General features: G+C 42.6%; 1 protein-coding gene across 1 annotated transcript in view; it reads left to right on the top strand.

Annotated features, from left to right (window-relative positions):
- LOC141010711 (ryanodine receptor 3-like) overlaps nt 1-16,077 on the top strand; it is a 112,159-nt gene that overhangs the window by 6,642 nt on the left and 89,440 nt on the right. The window contains exon 2 of the mRNA XM_073483798.1: nt 14,660-14,788. Coding sequence (XP_073339899.1) covers nt 14,660-14,788 — 129 coding nt within the window. The remainder of the gene's footprint in view (nt 1-14,659; nt 14,789-16,077) is intronic.

Below are 16,077 nucleotides of genomic sequence, written 5' to 3'. Positions count from 1 at the left end.
GATAGGGCTGCAACAGGTTGTTATTTTCATTATTGATTATACATTTTAATATACTGCTTAGTGTATTAAATGTAAAATAATGAGAAATGCTCATCACAAGCAGAGACAAAAGGCTTGTCTTTACTCATGAATATTTTAACCAACACCCAATATTAAGAGGCATTCACTGAAACAATGATGTGAAACAAAAGCAGCAAATTGTAACAAAGATCTTCATCGATTATATTTTATGTCGAAACAAACTAAATAACAAACCAGATAAAGTAGTAATAATTAATAATAATTTTAATACTATAAACACTCAACTACACTTTGGGAACACTATCATATAAAAAGTGTCCTCATTCACAACATCTAAGGGAAAACATCTGTGGGTTGGATGAAACTCAATATGCTTAAAAAGGGCTGAAAAAGTAATCACAACGTGTCACACCATGGCATTATAAATGAAGCATTGCGGTGCTATAGAGATGCCCCAGCCTACCAATTATATTCTCAAGATGTAAGGGAGCATGCATGTCTGATACAGACGCCAGAAAAGATCACATCATCACAATTTTTACACTTTTTTCAGTGAAAATGAAATGCAAAAAATTACAATTCCCTTTGATATCGTGAATTATTTTGCAATATCGTTTATTATAATCTCAATATGAGTTTATTTGCATATCGTTCAGCCCTACGCTTAAACTTTTTTCATGTAGCCAGCATCTTCTTAAAGAATACTCAATGATGATGTGCAGTACACACTTACAACTTACACTCTAATGTGTATATCTAGTTAGAAGCTGAATGAAAACAATTACCAGACTTGCTGAAGTGAATTATATTAACAATTCATATTTGCCTGCCTGTAATCAGATGTAGAAAGTTAAAACAAGACCCGATTTGATTTGAAATTTCTTATTTTCCCGCATCATATGCATATAAGCTCAACAAACACCTCATCAGTACTCATGAAAGTTTCATATAATTTTAAGCATTTGCATAAAGAAAGGCTTCCTGACAACTGATTGGGCTTACATAACAGTTCAAATGTATTGTGTTTATTATTACATTTAAATATATATTTTTTAAAAAGTACCTTTTTGACTCCTCATCGTGTATGACAAGTTCATTGTTATTCACACCAGGGTGAAAAGAGCCATTGAACCCAGACCCCTGGCACAGTCCACTTTCTGCAGAGACAAAATTATTTCTCTCTCTTATCTTTACAAATAGCACGGATGTCGGTGAGTCACGGCCCTTTTGGTTTCCTAGAACTTCTTTTGTGCTTCGGCCACCTCCTGATATCCACGGCTTGCTGCTTTGGTCCAACAACAATGCAGTGCAATTAATCCTGCAAGCTCCACTGACAGCATACAGAAAACATGCAAACATAAGGTTGTTGTGCACCACTTCTGTTGTTTTTAAACAGGGCACTTGTTGGCAATGGAGGATGTATTATTATAATTGCTTTTGGTGTGCCATCAGTAGTAGTAGTGGTGTGTAACATCACACCTCCCACAATAATGTTTGAAACATAAGTTGAGCGCGTTTACTTAGAAGACACTGTCTCAGCCAATTAGCGCCATATATCCTTCCCTACATTAGCGTGTGTGGTGCAGAGCTTTTGTGCTGATCTCCATTTCCTTTCACCTCTTTCCGTCTTGTTTAGTTTGAACCCAAATAGTACTTCAACACCATAAGGCTGAGTGCACACTTGCCACACAGACTCCACCCCCACCAGCCCCTGTCAGCTGTGGTTAGCTTCTGCCTCCTCCAGAGCTAGCAGGGCCATCTCTGTCTCTGCCTCTCTTTGCCATCGCTTCTTGGCAGTTATTGTTGGCAAATGCGAGGCTGCATTTCCGAATCTGTGGCTTTCCATTAGTCATTGGTTGTAATAAATTTTTACTGGTGTGCTCCCTCGAGAGTAGAAGTAGCAGTCGAGTTCAGGTACATTCATAAAATCTAGCTTTGCCTTGGCTGTTGTTTTAGTTGTCATTTAAAAAATACTGCATGTACTGTCAAATGGATATCAAATAGCTAACACTATTTTACCCTTCAACAGATCAGAAGTTTGATAGCTAGACTCCCTAATTTGTCTGTTAAATAATTAATTAATTATTTTAATTATTATTAATAATTAATTTCACCTATATGCCAGCATCAGGTCCAACAATGGCAAAAAAGTCATTCTGTAGGTGTTCGAAATGGTATTTTAGTGTTTTATTTTATTCAGTGTTTTGGGTGAAACTGGATCATATTTTAAGGAGATGGCTTTTCTTGTTGCTAAAGTAACCGCTAACTAACGCTAACCAGCGGCCTCCCAATGGACATCTCCGAACCGGGGCCGTACGCAGCCCCCTGAGATAGACAATAACAAACATTGCTTGTCGTGGTTCCTAATCAAGAAAAGAGGAACTACAGTCGGCTTGTGTCTACCAGTGTTGTCAGGCGGTCTCAGTCTTATCTTTGTTTTCTCAGTCATTTGATGATGAGTCGCTACACACTGCGATATGTTGCACTGCATCAATTATATCCTCCTCCAAGGTGTCACTGTCTGCTGCCATTTTACCCAAAACAAACCAAAGAATCGCTTCCTAAATTCTAATTAGCGGCGGGGCTGGCACCACATCCATCCAGAACAGAAAAAGTTCGGCTCATTTAAAAGTTTCTGCCAAATTAAACAGATTCGAATCTTAATCTGTAGCCTTGACCAAACAGTGTACAGCTGGTGATGGACTCAAGTGAACAGTAACATGGGGGTTGTGATGTAGATACCAAATGAAAGAGGAAGTATTGCATGTATTACTTGCCTTCCTGCGAACATAGCTCTCTCAGTTGCCAAGTTTAACATTTTTAGGGTTTCCCCACCTCTGCAACCAACATCCCTGTTACCACAGAAACAATGTCAGTGTTTCTGACATTTTACCATGGATGAACACCATTAAAACTCTCACTTCTTTTAGCCATGCTTGTGAATCATTCTCCTCCTACATAAAGCAGCCCTGGTATCTGCCGTAATTATGTCCAATGTTCTGTCTCCCCACTGTGCTCCTAATAGGCCATTTAGAGGAGTGTTTACTGCTGCAATCTGCTGCTGTTGAGCCGCACTTTGTAGGAGAAAGTTGAGTCTCTTTCTTTCGTTTTAAAGCAAACCTCGACAGCCTTCCGAAAAATGTAATGCGGGATCGTTATGCTGCGGGAGACGTACTCTCAGTGCCACCAGTGCATGTTAGTGAAGAATCCTATTGACTTGGCTGAGGATGTGTAATTGAGTAATTTGCGGGATCTTCACACGAAAGGTGCATCCGGCGCTACAACAATTGCTGTGCTGAGAAAATCCAGTGATGTTCCCCCCTCCAGGCGGGTGCCAAAGTCTCGGCCTTTTCATCTGATATTGACAACGGTGGCGTTTCCCCACCTCATAAAAGATTCATACCTCTTTAACAACCTCTGCGTTGCACCACGCCAGCACAGACAAGGAGATATCGCCGTCTTTATTGGGGCTTGTTGCTGCAGAGTCAACTATGTGTGTTATAAAGAAATGCACTATCCCGCCTCGCCAGCGAGCACGGTTACAAGGATGCTCGTAAAGACACGCACATGGATGCCAACACATATTCGACCCCACATATTTGCACTTTTCGAGAGCTAACACGCCATTATTTTGAAGCTTCCACTTTCTTTTCCGAGACTCTGCAGTGCTTCTGTGGAGAGCTTTTATAGCTGGGTCTATGTCTAGCCCTGCAGGTGAGGGAGTGCATAGAGACAGTGGAGCATTTTTTATACCTCCGCTGGGTCTCTGCAGCACAGTTTTTTTTTTCAGCACTCCCTCCCAACTTACAGGAGTGTTTCTGTGGCAGTATAGCTGACGAGCTGACACTTCAAAAGTGCCTCACCGAGCTCTTAATGGCCCCTTCCTGAAACGTATGACAAATCAGACTGCTGCAGGTTGATATCTGATGCAGTAAAAATTGCCCTACAAGAGGCTGTCTTCTGACTCTGCGCCCGGATGAGTTGAGATGTCGGTTTTTCAGCTTTTTGTGTTTCCCACCTGCTCTTTCGTCACGTGTTGCTCAGGGTGGTGTGCCCCTAAATTTGGCAATTGTCATCAAGTCAGACTGTGTCTACACTCGCTCTTTGCCTCCACCTGCCTTCTCTCCCCTTGTGCAATGCTTTTCCCCGAGTCTCTGCTGCGCTTTAGCTCTGACACCAGAACCTTTCACCTGGGCATCATCACCGGTCCTTGCACAAATAGAGTTTGACGCAGCGGTGTCTCAGCTGTAGTTCAATCTTGGCTCTCTTCTGTGCCGGGGGCCCAGTGAAGCTATACTTACAAGCATGTGGATGAGTGCTCTGAAGAATTTTAGTCAGGTCAGGCCTTAAAGGACAATGGATATTTTTATCTCGGACAAGCTGACACTGCGATCAGTGTTATTGCACATATAAGGGATAAGTGTAATACCTTTATACACGTTTCTGTAGAACATTTATTCCTACGATTTGTGAACAGATAATCCAGTTAGAATATCAAACAATGTCTTTCTTGGTAAAAGCAAAGTGTTGACGGCATGTTCCCTTTAGATCTTTGGAATTGTGGGAAATATAATGACATAGCAACGGACACCAACTGCGAGTTCTTTCATGGCTAGCTGTTTCTGATTTATTCTAAGCTAAGGTAACTCTTGGCTACAGCTACAGACATGAGAGTTATATTTATTGTCTCATCTAATGTCAGCATGAAAGTGAAAAATCTTACTTCCCAAATTGTCAAACTATTCACGGCTTAAGACTAATGGCATTCTGTTGCCTCCGGGACGATAGAAAATGTGATTGGAATGGACAGAGATCTTCCCCGGGATGCCTCCGGGACAAAGGGGATTTTTGTATGCACCTATGTGTAACTATGCCTTAGTAAATGACAAACCAAGTGCTGGCTACAATAAAGGGTCTAATAAAGTCTTGCGCAGTAAACCCACTATCTACGGAGGATGGGCATGGACAAATCTGTGTTGAAACCAACAAGATGAGAGCTAGTTAGCTTTTAGCAGCCGGTGGGCAGCAGTGTGTTTTGGTGTGTTTGGCTAAGGGAGCAGACAGCTCACAGAGGCACTACCTCACAGCTAACAGAGCTAACAAAGCTAGCAGCTAAACACACAGCAGGACAGAGAGTTTTTGTTTAGTGGAACATGTTGAGTCATAAACAGTGAAATGCAGTTTCATGTGAAAACACAAGTTTACAGTAAATAAATGTATTGAAGTACTTCGGCCTGGTACAGTTTGGGGATAAAGTACTTTGGATACTAATACTTTTGACGAGCAACTGTAGATGGTGATAACAAAGCAAAAAACCTTTGTGGTGGTTTACATCCGCTTCTGGACAGTTAAAGTTATTCGGACGGTTCCCGAAAAAAAATAATCTGGAATCCTGCATATTTCTCAGTAGACAGAGTAGAAGCTGAACTTCTGTAGTTTGATAGTCAGTACAGTAAGTGACATGACATCCTTTCCTTGTGGACTGGGCACAAGCTGTGACATTGCTGAACTACCTGCGGCCACTGCTCCCTTTGATATTCTAGACCACATATGCAGCGCTCCTACTTCCTTGACCCGAAATCAAAGTGTTGTCTCCATCTCTACCCCACTTAGGTCTTCCTCTGGCGTCACGCAGTTGAAATAGAGAGTCAAAATTCACGCTTCGCTTCCTGGACGCAGGATGGTTACAAATGCACCTGTTAGTGCTGCTCTCCCTTTGGACCTCCAAGAAATCTCTTCCTCTAAAAATACAACACACTGCTTGTCAGAAAGTAGAGGCAGGCTATTTTCCCTTCTCTGTGTTCTGCCACAAAAAGTCTCAATTCCCTCGGTGGATGAGGCTACTTTGCGAAGAGGAAGCGGAGGGACTGAGAGACAGTTTGTTCCTTTTGTTCCCTGGTGAAAACCCCAGCTACAGTGCCATTGTGTAAACAGGAAAATGCAGTACTGCCCTAATCTTCTTGCATCATCATTGTATTAGCACTTAAAACGTTCCAGACAGGGTTTTTCCCATTTTTGTTCAACAGTATGGACAGTGGAAGCCTAAAGCTAGGAAGTGATGAAAATGCTTACTTAGCCCTTCACATTAAAGTAACCGCCGGGGAGGGGAGGCAGTGCTGCAAGGTGCAATGAAACACTTTACAGCCTCCCTCCTCTGCTCCCCTGGTACTGAAGCATGCAGACAGGCTTAATACCTCCAGACCTGGGGGTGTTGATCTGCCTGCAGGGCTCACTTAGTAACACTTGTTTTATAAACTTTCTCCTCACATGACCTCTAACAGCCTTCATTTTTAATGGAAGACTGCTTTGACTTTTCTGTAATATCCACGCTCTGATATACTGCTACACTGCACAGCTTACAGCAGCTACAAACATTCTGTGTCATTTAAGGTGTAGCCATTTTTCACCCCGAGCTATTTGGTTCGCAGTGATCGCCATACCTGTCCAATCTTCAAGATGGATTGCCTCGGCCCATATGGTCGCTGCTGTTCACAGCTGTATAGTGTGAGTCTATGGTGATTGGGTAATTAGATTGCCCGCAGTGATTAGACGGTCCAGGTCTGAAGTGCAGTATGTGCCAGATGACTGTTGCACACACACAAACAAACAAGCTGAGAGGATCAAATATGAATGGGATTATTGAACCACCACAGATTAGATTATCTTCCAGTGCCTTGGTGGTATTTTCTCTTCTATTTATTCTTAGAAATTTGACTGAGCATCAGTAGAGTTTCAGCCGATTATCTACCTCAAACCAAGCTGAAATAGACATTAAATAGTAGTTTTCTCTTTAGCTTTTATGTTTTTCTATTGGTCTTATTTCAGAGTGCAAAAATCTGTTTATACTCAGAGTTGCTGTACTGTAGATGATAGAGAGATTGGACTCGTTCAGGAACTGTTGTTGATGTGGGCCTTTAACATCCATTGAGATATCGAAATGATACATACTGGGGATACACGATAATATCAGGTCATTATCGGCCAATAAAGGCATCGACCCAAGGCATCTGTGCAGCTAGCAGTCCAGACTGGGTGTTCAGAGAACCAGCTGAGTGTTGGTGTTTACACTGGCAGGAGCTTTAGACTGGGATGGGCCAGACTAGCTGGTTAGCATGCTAACTTCTGCAACACAATGCACGGACGTCATGAGGTCAAAACGGTTCATTCTTCACATTCTGTTGATAATCTTTGCATTTTTTAGAAAACTTTTTCAACTGAAACTCTTACATATTGCACCTTTAATTCTGGGCATGCAACACAAAACTGTTGTCTAATTAGTTTTCTTATTTTTACCCGTGAATTTGTACGTACAAATGTAATTTGTCTGCACCTGCTAGCGGGCAATTGCTATTACAGTTGGTAAATAATTAATTCCACTACGGGAAAGACTTGATGATGTTCTCTGCAATTAGGTGGGAAATAATATGTGCATATGTCAGTATTGGCATTCACAATTGCCCAAAATGAGTTGTAAAATGCTGGAGTATTGGATTTTGGCAAAAAGCCAATATCCTGCATCTCTAATATATGCAAATAAACCTGACCTACTTGACCCGTGTTTAATGATTCTTCAAACAACATGCTGTGTCCATGCCAGTGCAGTCTACAATGCAGCTGCGTGCATTTTGTGCCAGCGTCTGGCCACTGACACTGTTCAATAATGAGCTGTAAAGCTGTCATCCTCAGCTCCCTTAGCAAAGCCTTTATAGGAGGCTGAAACTTCAGTGGATGTTGAGATTAATTTATGGTGTCACCCTGGCCTGAGGATTTTAATGATCTTTGTGTATGTGTGTGTGAGAGTGAGTTCCTTGTTCTCTCTATGGCTCTGTTTGCCTTTCATTCTGCCTCTCTCTGTCTCTATCGTCTGTGCTCTGGGGGCAGCATGTTCAGCAGTGTGCCTCGAGATGAGCATTAGCACTCCCATTTACACAGCAACACTGAGTCATGAGAACAAAGCTTCGCTCCTCTCGTCCAACATTTTTCTCTTTCTCTGTCCATCTCCGCTGGTGTTATACCACAGTATGAGAGAGCGTGAAGCTACAAGTCTATGAATCACGGTAAATCAGCAGATAGCATGTGCAATATCCACCAGAATATACTGGAACAAACGCTTCTTGACTTATAGTGCTTCCTTTGATGGTGGAGGACCATTACAGTATAGGAAAATATACACTCTACAGTCATTGCTATGCAAATAGTTTAAGTCCAGTCAGGCTAATAATGATATCTTGATTTGATCCCCATTTACAAATACAGTATGAGAGACCAGTTATCCAAGGGCTTGCTCATTGGGGAAAGTTGAATGCATGTCTAGACTTGCTCTATATATACTTGCATAGCCAGACGTATGTCTACAACACTAGTGCTGGAAAAAGGTCTACTGCTTGTTCTGGTATAGGGGAAAAAAATGCTCTGGCTTGTTTGCATATCTTTAAACCAATTTCAGTCGTCTTGGGCGGCGCTGAACCCTGGACGCAGTGTCCCTGCAAAATAGTGTTGGGGGGTTTGCATGTGGGGAGGTGAGCTCTGGCATTAAAATGGCCAAATCTCCACAAAAGAAAAGGTAAAAGCTGCCAGCTTTTGCCATCAGCAACCAGGTTATTTTAGAGTAGCTTGCCTTGCTAGCTTGGAGGTTGTCCTTGTTTCACGTAGTGTTGGGGATTTTGACAGTACACTATACGCAGATAGCAGACCGAAGGGGGAAATAGGGGCCCAATGACAGGCTTTATACCAGGAGTCTACATCCGGTAAGTCAGACTATGAAAAGTGTCATGAGATAACTTTGTTTAAAAATTGACTTGAGTTGAGTTCATCCTGTCTTTTTTCCTTATAATGCTACATTGTGAACAACAAATCAGCTGTTGAAGTCAGCAGGAAGAGAGCTAGTTAGCTAGTTAGCAGCCATTGGGCAGCAGAGTTTGGCTTAGGGAGGTAACAGCTAACAGAGCCAGTAGCTTACAGCAGAGCTAAACGCACAGCAGGACTGAGAGTTTCTGTTCAGAGGAAAATGAAGCATTAAACAGTGAACTGCAGTTTAATGTGACAACACAAGTTTACAGAAAATAAATGTACTTCAGCCTAGTGTTTATTGGAGGTAAAAGTAGTGTTAATGCTAATACATTAGCAACTGTGACTCAAGAAAAACATTTTGAGGCAGTTTACGTTTACTTCAGGATGGTTAAAACAGCTTTTGGGGCAGAGTCCTGTCGTGTGTTTGAGTAAGCTAACAGCTAGCAGAGCTAATAACTAACAACTAGCAGAACGAACAGCTAAACACACAGCGGGTATGAGAGTTTTGGCTCAGAGGAACATGAAGCATTATACAGTGTACTGCAATTTAATGTGACAACACAAGTTTACGATAGATACATGTACTGAAGCACCTTTTGGATTCTGATGATGCCCCTCCTTATTACATCACAAATAACATGTTCAATGTACACCAACATGATCAGGAGTCAGATGGTTAGGCCAACAACTGCCCTATGTTTTAACAGTGCGTCATTAAAGACCGCAGTCCTCTCCTGTCCTGTTGCTATGTGGAGACACCTGGGAAACGCATGGTCTTTTTCTGTTTCTACACTCTGAGAGTAGTTGTGAGTACAATTTGAAGGCAGGAGAGAAAGCTTGTAGGGGGTACAACCACTGCCCAGCTGTACTTTGTTCTGCACTGCCTGGCCAGCTGTATCAATCTGTCCAGAACAAAGTCTGCATGTGTGAGCCAGCCTCTGTACATTGTTGACTGGCAGCAGCAGGTCCCCAGTGATGATGGAGACTTATTACCTAGCGCGCTGTTGAACGGTGTCACACGGGGACAAAGGCAAGTGGAGGCAAGTGCTGTCGTCTGCTGTGTATGTGTGAGGCATTGGCTTTGCTTGCAGGATCTTTTCCATCACCTTTCCTTTTTCCTCTCCTCTCCTCTTCTGCCCTGTGGTGCTATACCCTTCAGCCTCCTCCCGGAGGGCCGCTCGGTGCCACCCTTGGATCAGTTTGCCGTTGATTCACCAGAGTCTTTGGCACAAGATCAAGCCGAAGAAGACAGACCAAATATGACCTCAAAGAGTGAGGCAGAGAGCTGCTGCAGGAGTGGAGTCTGGATTTTATCGCCACGAGTCTTTACTTTGATGGGGTATACTTAGCATTGGTAATTTCTTCTTAACGGGAGGTGTAATTGCCTCTCCTTTATGAACTCCTTTAGATATTTACACACCCTCATGCACCAGTGCATTTTTGTGAGACTCAGGCATGTACACAGACAATTAGTTTGGGTTGAGGCAATTTTCGCAATTCAGCTTCATGTGCAAGCTTTATATACTGCATTTTAATGAGGTGACAGAGTGAATTGTTGTCATGATAACATGGCTCATGGCTCTGTTAGGTGTCAAGCCATCTTAGAAGGTGAAATCTGAAGACGAATGAATGATGACACTCTTTGTCATGTTGTCGCTGCCCTATGGGAGTTGTACCACTATACTCCTATAGTCCTCTTTATGCAGTGTTTGTTATGTTCTCTGCAGCATTTATGCTCTGAACTGAGCCAGAGTATCTCACATGAACGAAGATGAGCGATGGTAACGTCATGAGTGAATAGAGTGCTGCTGGCTGTAACATAGTGCAAGCTGTGGTAACACAGGCCTTATGGGAGGCATTGGAGCAATGCATGAAATACTCAAGCAATTCAATTGCCATCACCCCCAGACTGCCAGTGCTCAAAAAACAGCAAACATACAGTTTCCTGCCGAGAGGTAGTTTGCTCTTTTCCGCTCCAGCTCCGGCTCCAGCTTTTTTTGTGTCTGTAAGACATTTTGTAACCACAGCTTTACACGAGGTATTGTAGCGCCTCCAGGATGTACTTGAGTAACGTTGCCAAAGCAGTGCAGCCCTGGGTGGTGCATGATAAGGTGGAAAGAGTCTCTTTGCACTGCACTACCTGCTGTAATGCTGTAGACATCTCCTAAACCAAAAGCTGCTCCAAACCACTCCTGAGAACGTTTTGGTTCAGGTACTTATCAGTCCCTCAGGGCTTTTTTTGAGATTGTTGCGGCCTAAAATGCTGGATCTCACTCAACGTTTCCTAAAAAATTGCGATGCGTGTTGTGATGTTAACAGTTATTTCCTTTGCCAAGGAGGTTAATTTTTCGCTGATTGGTTGGTTGGTTGGTTGGTTTATCAGCAGGATTACACAAAACAATACTGAATGGATTTCCATACAACTTGAATGGAGGATGGGTCTTGGCCCAGAATAGACCCCATTAACTTTTGGTGCAGGTCCTGAAAAAAGGGATTGAACTTTTTCTTACTTTCTTTAACATTTCAAAACAGGGCATTTTTAGATGTAATTTTTGTTAATTTCTCAGGGAATAGTGCATGGATCTTGATGAAAAGAATCAGGGGTATTTAACTGGCAACCACAATTTCATGCGGATCCAAATAGAAAATCCTGATCTAGCGGATTTAAATGTGTTGTATCTGATATTGGATTAGGCTTGATTGAATTAAAGGAAACTATTGGGCCTTGGCAGATGTACACACTCTACTGACAACAGCGTTGTTCACAGTGCAAAACAGTTTACCCCCACCTTTGTGCAGAACATCAGGGAAATACTTTTTGTTGGTAAATGTGAGACATTTGTGTTGCGTATGTCTGCATCTTTACAACCAGAAACCAAAGAACCCAAAAAAGAAGGGTCATTGCATCTCCAAATCTTGCTTTGGTTCCAGACTGTGGTGCCAGCTGTATTGAAGTCTATGGGAGATGCATGGAGAAACACACTAAAACCCAACATATCCTATTAATCTTCTCTCTGAGGTGAGTTCTTTCGTTTTCTGGAGGCATTCGCTCATCAGTAGTCATATGATGTAGACATGTTGGGTTTTAGTGTGTTTCTCCATGCAAAGCAAGATTTGGTGACATAATGACCTTGACCTGGCCAGAAACAAGGAAATGGATTTGGTGAAATGTATGGCTAAACATTGCTATGATTGGTGAAACTATAAGGATTGGTCAAATTTGTAGCAAAAGTTGCAGTGATTGGACCAAATTGCAAAGTTGTACTGAATTCACAGGAACTGGTTAATTTTGTCTTAATTGTTGCGATCGCAACAACACAACTTCCTGGAGGAAGTGATTTAATTCAGTACTTAGACAAAGCCATTATCAGAATGACGTTACAGTCCACAAACCTTTGACTTCTCATCTTTGTTGTCCGGAGGGCTGGATTGAAAAACTAAATATGCAATATACATAAAAAGGAAAACAGAAGAGGAGAGAAAAAAGAGATGCTCTTTAAATGATTGCACACTTGTAAGGGCCCTAATGCCAGGATCATTTTTCTCATAAGCCATAACAACCCATTACTTGCCTCTAAACTCTGTAATCACTCCATACTATCATCAATAATGATAATTTATTTAGAAGCAGTATTGTAGTGCAGTCCATGCCAGCAACACTACAAGGTCAGACCTGTAGGGCAGTGCTGGCACGTTTACACACTCTGTTGTTTTAAAGGAGAAAGTCTTTTTTTTGTAATATTTTTTTATGAAAAGTCTTTCATGTCAGCCTGGATTCGAACACAGTTCACCACAATGATTGGCTTGCTGCTGCCTTGTTGAGGAGACCTTTGGTACGCCTACCTGTCACTATGCAAAAATCTCCACCAATGTCGTTATTCCCCCCGTGCACCAGGAGTGCGTGATTGGCTGAAACCAGGAGAGTAAGCTGTGTTGTCATCACGGCCTGCTCATTGATATGCTCTAGCGTTCCTCACACAAGTCTCATAGGAGTTTTAAGCTATTGTTGTGCACACACACGCTCACATATACACACATAAGCTCACACATATACACGGTGGAGATGACAAATGCATGGATTTACACGGAACAAAGGAAGAAGAGGGAGCGAGTGTGAGAGAGGGAGTATTATGATAGAGTGAAATTCAATCTCAAGGTGCCCTTGGAGACTCAACTCACTTCTCACATTCAGGAGAAGGAATGATTGTTCTTTAATCTACAGAGAGCTGAAGCCCTGACGCCACAGTTTGGTTAGTTGTTCCGCTTCTGTGCTTCAATGCAGTCTTGTTTAGCCGGTCTGAAACTACTGGATTATCAACAGGATTAATTCTATTGACTCTGTTGATTCCCTGACTTTTCATCTAATGCGATCAGTGGGTTGACATTTTTAGAGCGAGAATGTCTCAGCTACTATTGCATGGATTTCCATGAAATGTGCTGCACGCATTCATGTTCCCCACAGGATTAATTGTAACAACTTTGGTGCCATTTGAATCTCAAAAATTTTAGACTGTCCAGTATTTTGGTTCACTTCTCTTTGGCTCTCAGTACAGCACTCAGATTTTGCTTGACTTTTTCTAATTGTTGCTGACAGTCAGCCAAAAATAGCAGAATCCCATAAAGTCTGATGTTTTCTCCACACTTTGAAACCTACCCATCCTAAGTTGAGGAGCGCATCTTCTTTCCTTCCAGTCAGGCTGACATCACTTAGTGCGTGACTTTATGAATGATTGATAGGAGTGAGTGCCCCATCCTCCTCTGTGGCGATAGGGGACGAGGGGTTGGTGACGGAGGGAGGAAGAGACAGACAGAGACAACGTCAGATACATAATCGCACCTCAGTGTCGTGGTGAGACGGGGGAAAGGGTCCAGTCGCGGGCTAGACAGAGGGAGAGACATGAGAGTTAGCCTCGCTGATTGAAGAGACTTGTTGTGTGTGTGTGTGTGTGTGTGTGTGTGTGTGTGTGTGTGTGTGTGTGTGTGTGTGTGTGTGTGTGTGTGTGTGTGCGCATCTTGGCACTCAGACAGGCAGGAATGCGATGCGTGGATCGATACTGTCCTTATAGGACCCAGATCAGCCCTGTGCTCGCTCCCTCAACGGGGAGACTGATTGCATGTTCTGACCCAGCCAAGTGTTGATTTACCATAGAGGGCTATTCATTTCAATCTGCATCTAAGTTGAACAACATTTTCATATTGATCCAAGACTCTTAGCATTATCCAAAGTCTTTCCCATAACAGTCCCATGAATGGCACGATCAATTCCAGCAGTCAGTATTGTCTCAGTTATATCTGCTCCCTGCTCCACTGTACAAACAGTACACATGGATCCCATACTGTACACTGATCAGACATAACATAACCACTGACAGGTGAAGTGAATAACCTATAGGAAGTGGCACCTGTGGGTGGGATAAATTAGGCAGCAAGTGGACATTTTGTCTTCAAAGTTGATGTGTTGGAAGCAGGAAAAATGTACAAGTGTAAGGATCGTGTTGGGTGTTCCAGGTCTGCAGTGGTTGGTTCCTACGAAAAGTGGTCTAACAGGTGAACGGCTCATTGATGTGCGTGGGGAGGGAAGGCTAGCGTGTGTTGGCCAATCCCACAGAAGAGCTCCTGTAGCACAAATTGCTGAACAAGTTAATGCCGGTTCTGATAGAAAAGTGTCAGCTGCCTGTTCACCGCCGTAAGTGGCTACAATTTGCACGTTAGCGTCAGAACTGGACCATAGAATCACATTTTCTTTTACATCATGTGGATGTACAGGTGCGTGTGGGTAATGTTATGCTGGGAAACCTTGGGTCCTGCCATTCGTGTGGATGTTATTTTTATATGTACCACTTTGCAGACCAAGTGCAACCCCTTCATGGAAATGGTATTCCCTAATGGCAGTGGCCTCATTCAGCAGGATAACTCTCCCTGCCACGCTGCAAAAATGGTTCAGGAATGGTTTGAGGAACACAACAACGACTTGAAGGTGTTGACTTGGCCTCCAAATTCCCCAGATCTCAATCCAGTCTAGCATCTGTGGGATGGAGGCCCCACCTCACAACCTATGGAACTTAAAGGACCTGTCGTAACGTCAAATTTTATATCACAGAGCAAAAAAATCTTACTATTATCATGAAGGACACCGTGCACACAGTTTGTTTTCTACATAGACAACGGCTAACAACGTGCTTAGCTTTAGAATCTCTCCCTGAACCACATCTGAGGCGCACGTGAGCGTCAACTGGAAAAAAAAGAGTCATGTGTGTGCTTTGAAGGCCCAGAGGCTCGTCATATTGATTCTCATGCAGGTCAACACAAGTGTTAAAAAACGCTGTATACACACATGCACTCAGAGACACGCAGGGGCAGATGCTAGACATCTTTATCCTGTCTCTCTCTCTCTCTCATGCATCATGCTGTGCTGTAATGGAGAGCTTTACAGTTACTACTACTACTACTGCTGCACTCTGCTCTCTTCCCCCTTACATTAAATAATGCAGCTGGCCATTGTGCCCCCCCCCCACGTCCCGTAGCAGCCCATATCAGCAGATTTCCGCTCGCACTGCTATCGCGAAGAGTAACTATGTCCAATTCAGCATTTACGGGGCCAACGCTATAAACACAATCAGTCCATTTACACAAGAGCAGCATCAGATGTTTGTTTTCAGCTGTTGTTCTCCCAAAAGAATGCATATTGGGGGAATTGCTCTCTACTACACCTGCCTTTTTTGATGTATATAATTGCCACAGTTAGAACACCTTCACAAAGACAGAGAGCAGCCTTAAAACCCACATGCCTCATCCGCATTAAAGATTTAGATTGTTTATTTATTTATGGCTCCTCTTTATGCGTTTCTTTGTGTGAAATGTTATGCATAATGTTGTCGTTAATCATTGATAAGATGGTAACTTTTTCCTCCATTATCTCTGTGCCGATGGCTGTTTGTGCCCATGTACCTGAAGCTAATATATTCAAAAAAGCTTGTCCAGTAGTCACTTGCTAATTCTTTAATGCAAATATCAGCATATGACAGCCAACAAGTCAGTTTTTAGATCAATGTATCCACAACTACAACAAATACAGGCATACATGCTCAATTATATCCATACATACAGTACATTCATAAGCAATTACTAATGCGGCATCAAAGCAAACCCTGCCTTTACATACATAAATGCATCAATTTGCGCATACCATTATTTTTTAATCATATAACGCTCCAATCAATTGCCTCATTTGTACCATTTAACTGAGTAAATAGCCCTAAAGGAGAT

This window comes from Pagrus major, chromosome 16, assembly GCF_040436345.1.
Source record: "Pagrus major chromosome 16, Pma_NU_1.0".
Lineage (NCBI taxonomy): Eukaryota > Metazoa > Chordata > Actinopteri > Spariformes > Sparidae > Pagrus > Pagrus major.
This window is presented reverse-complemented; position numbering and strand designations above follow the sequence as displayed.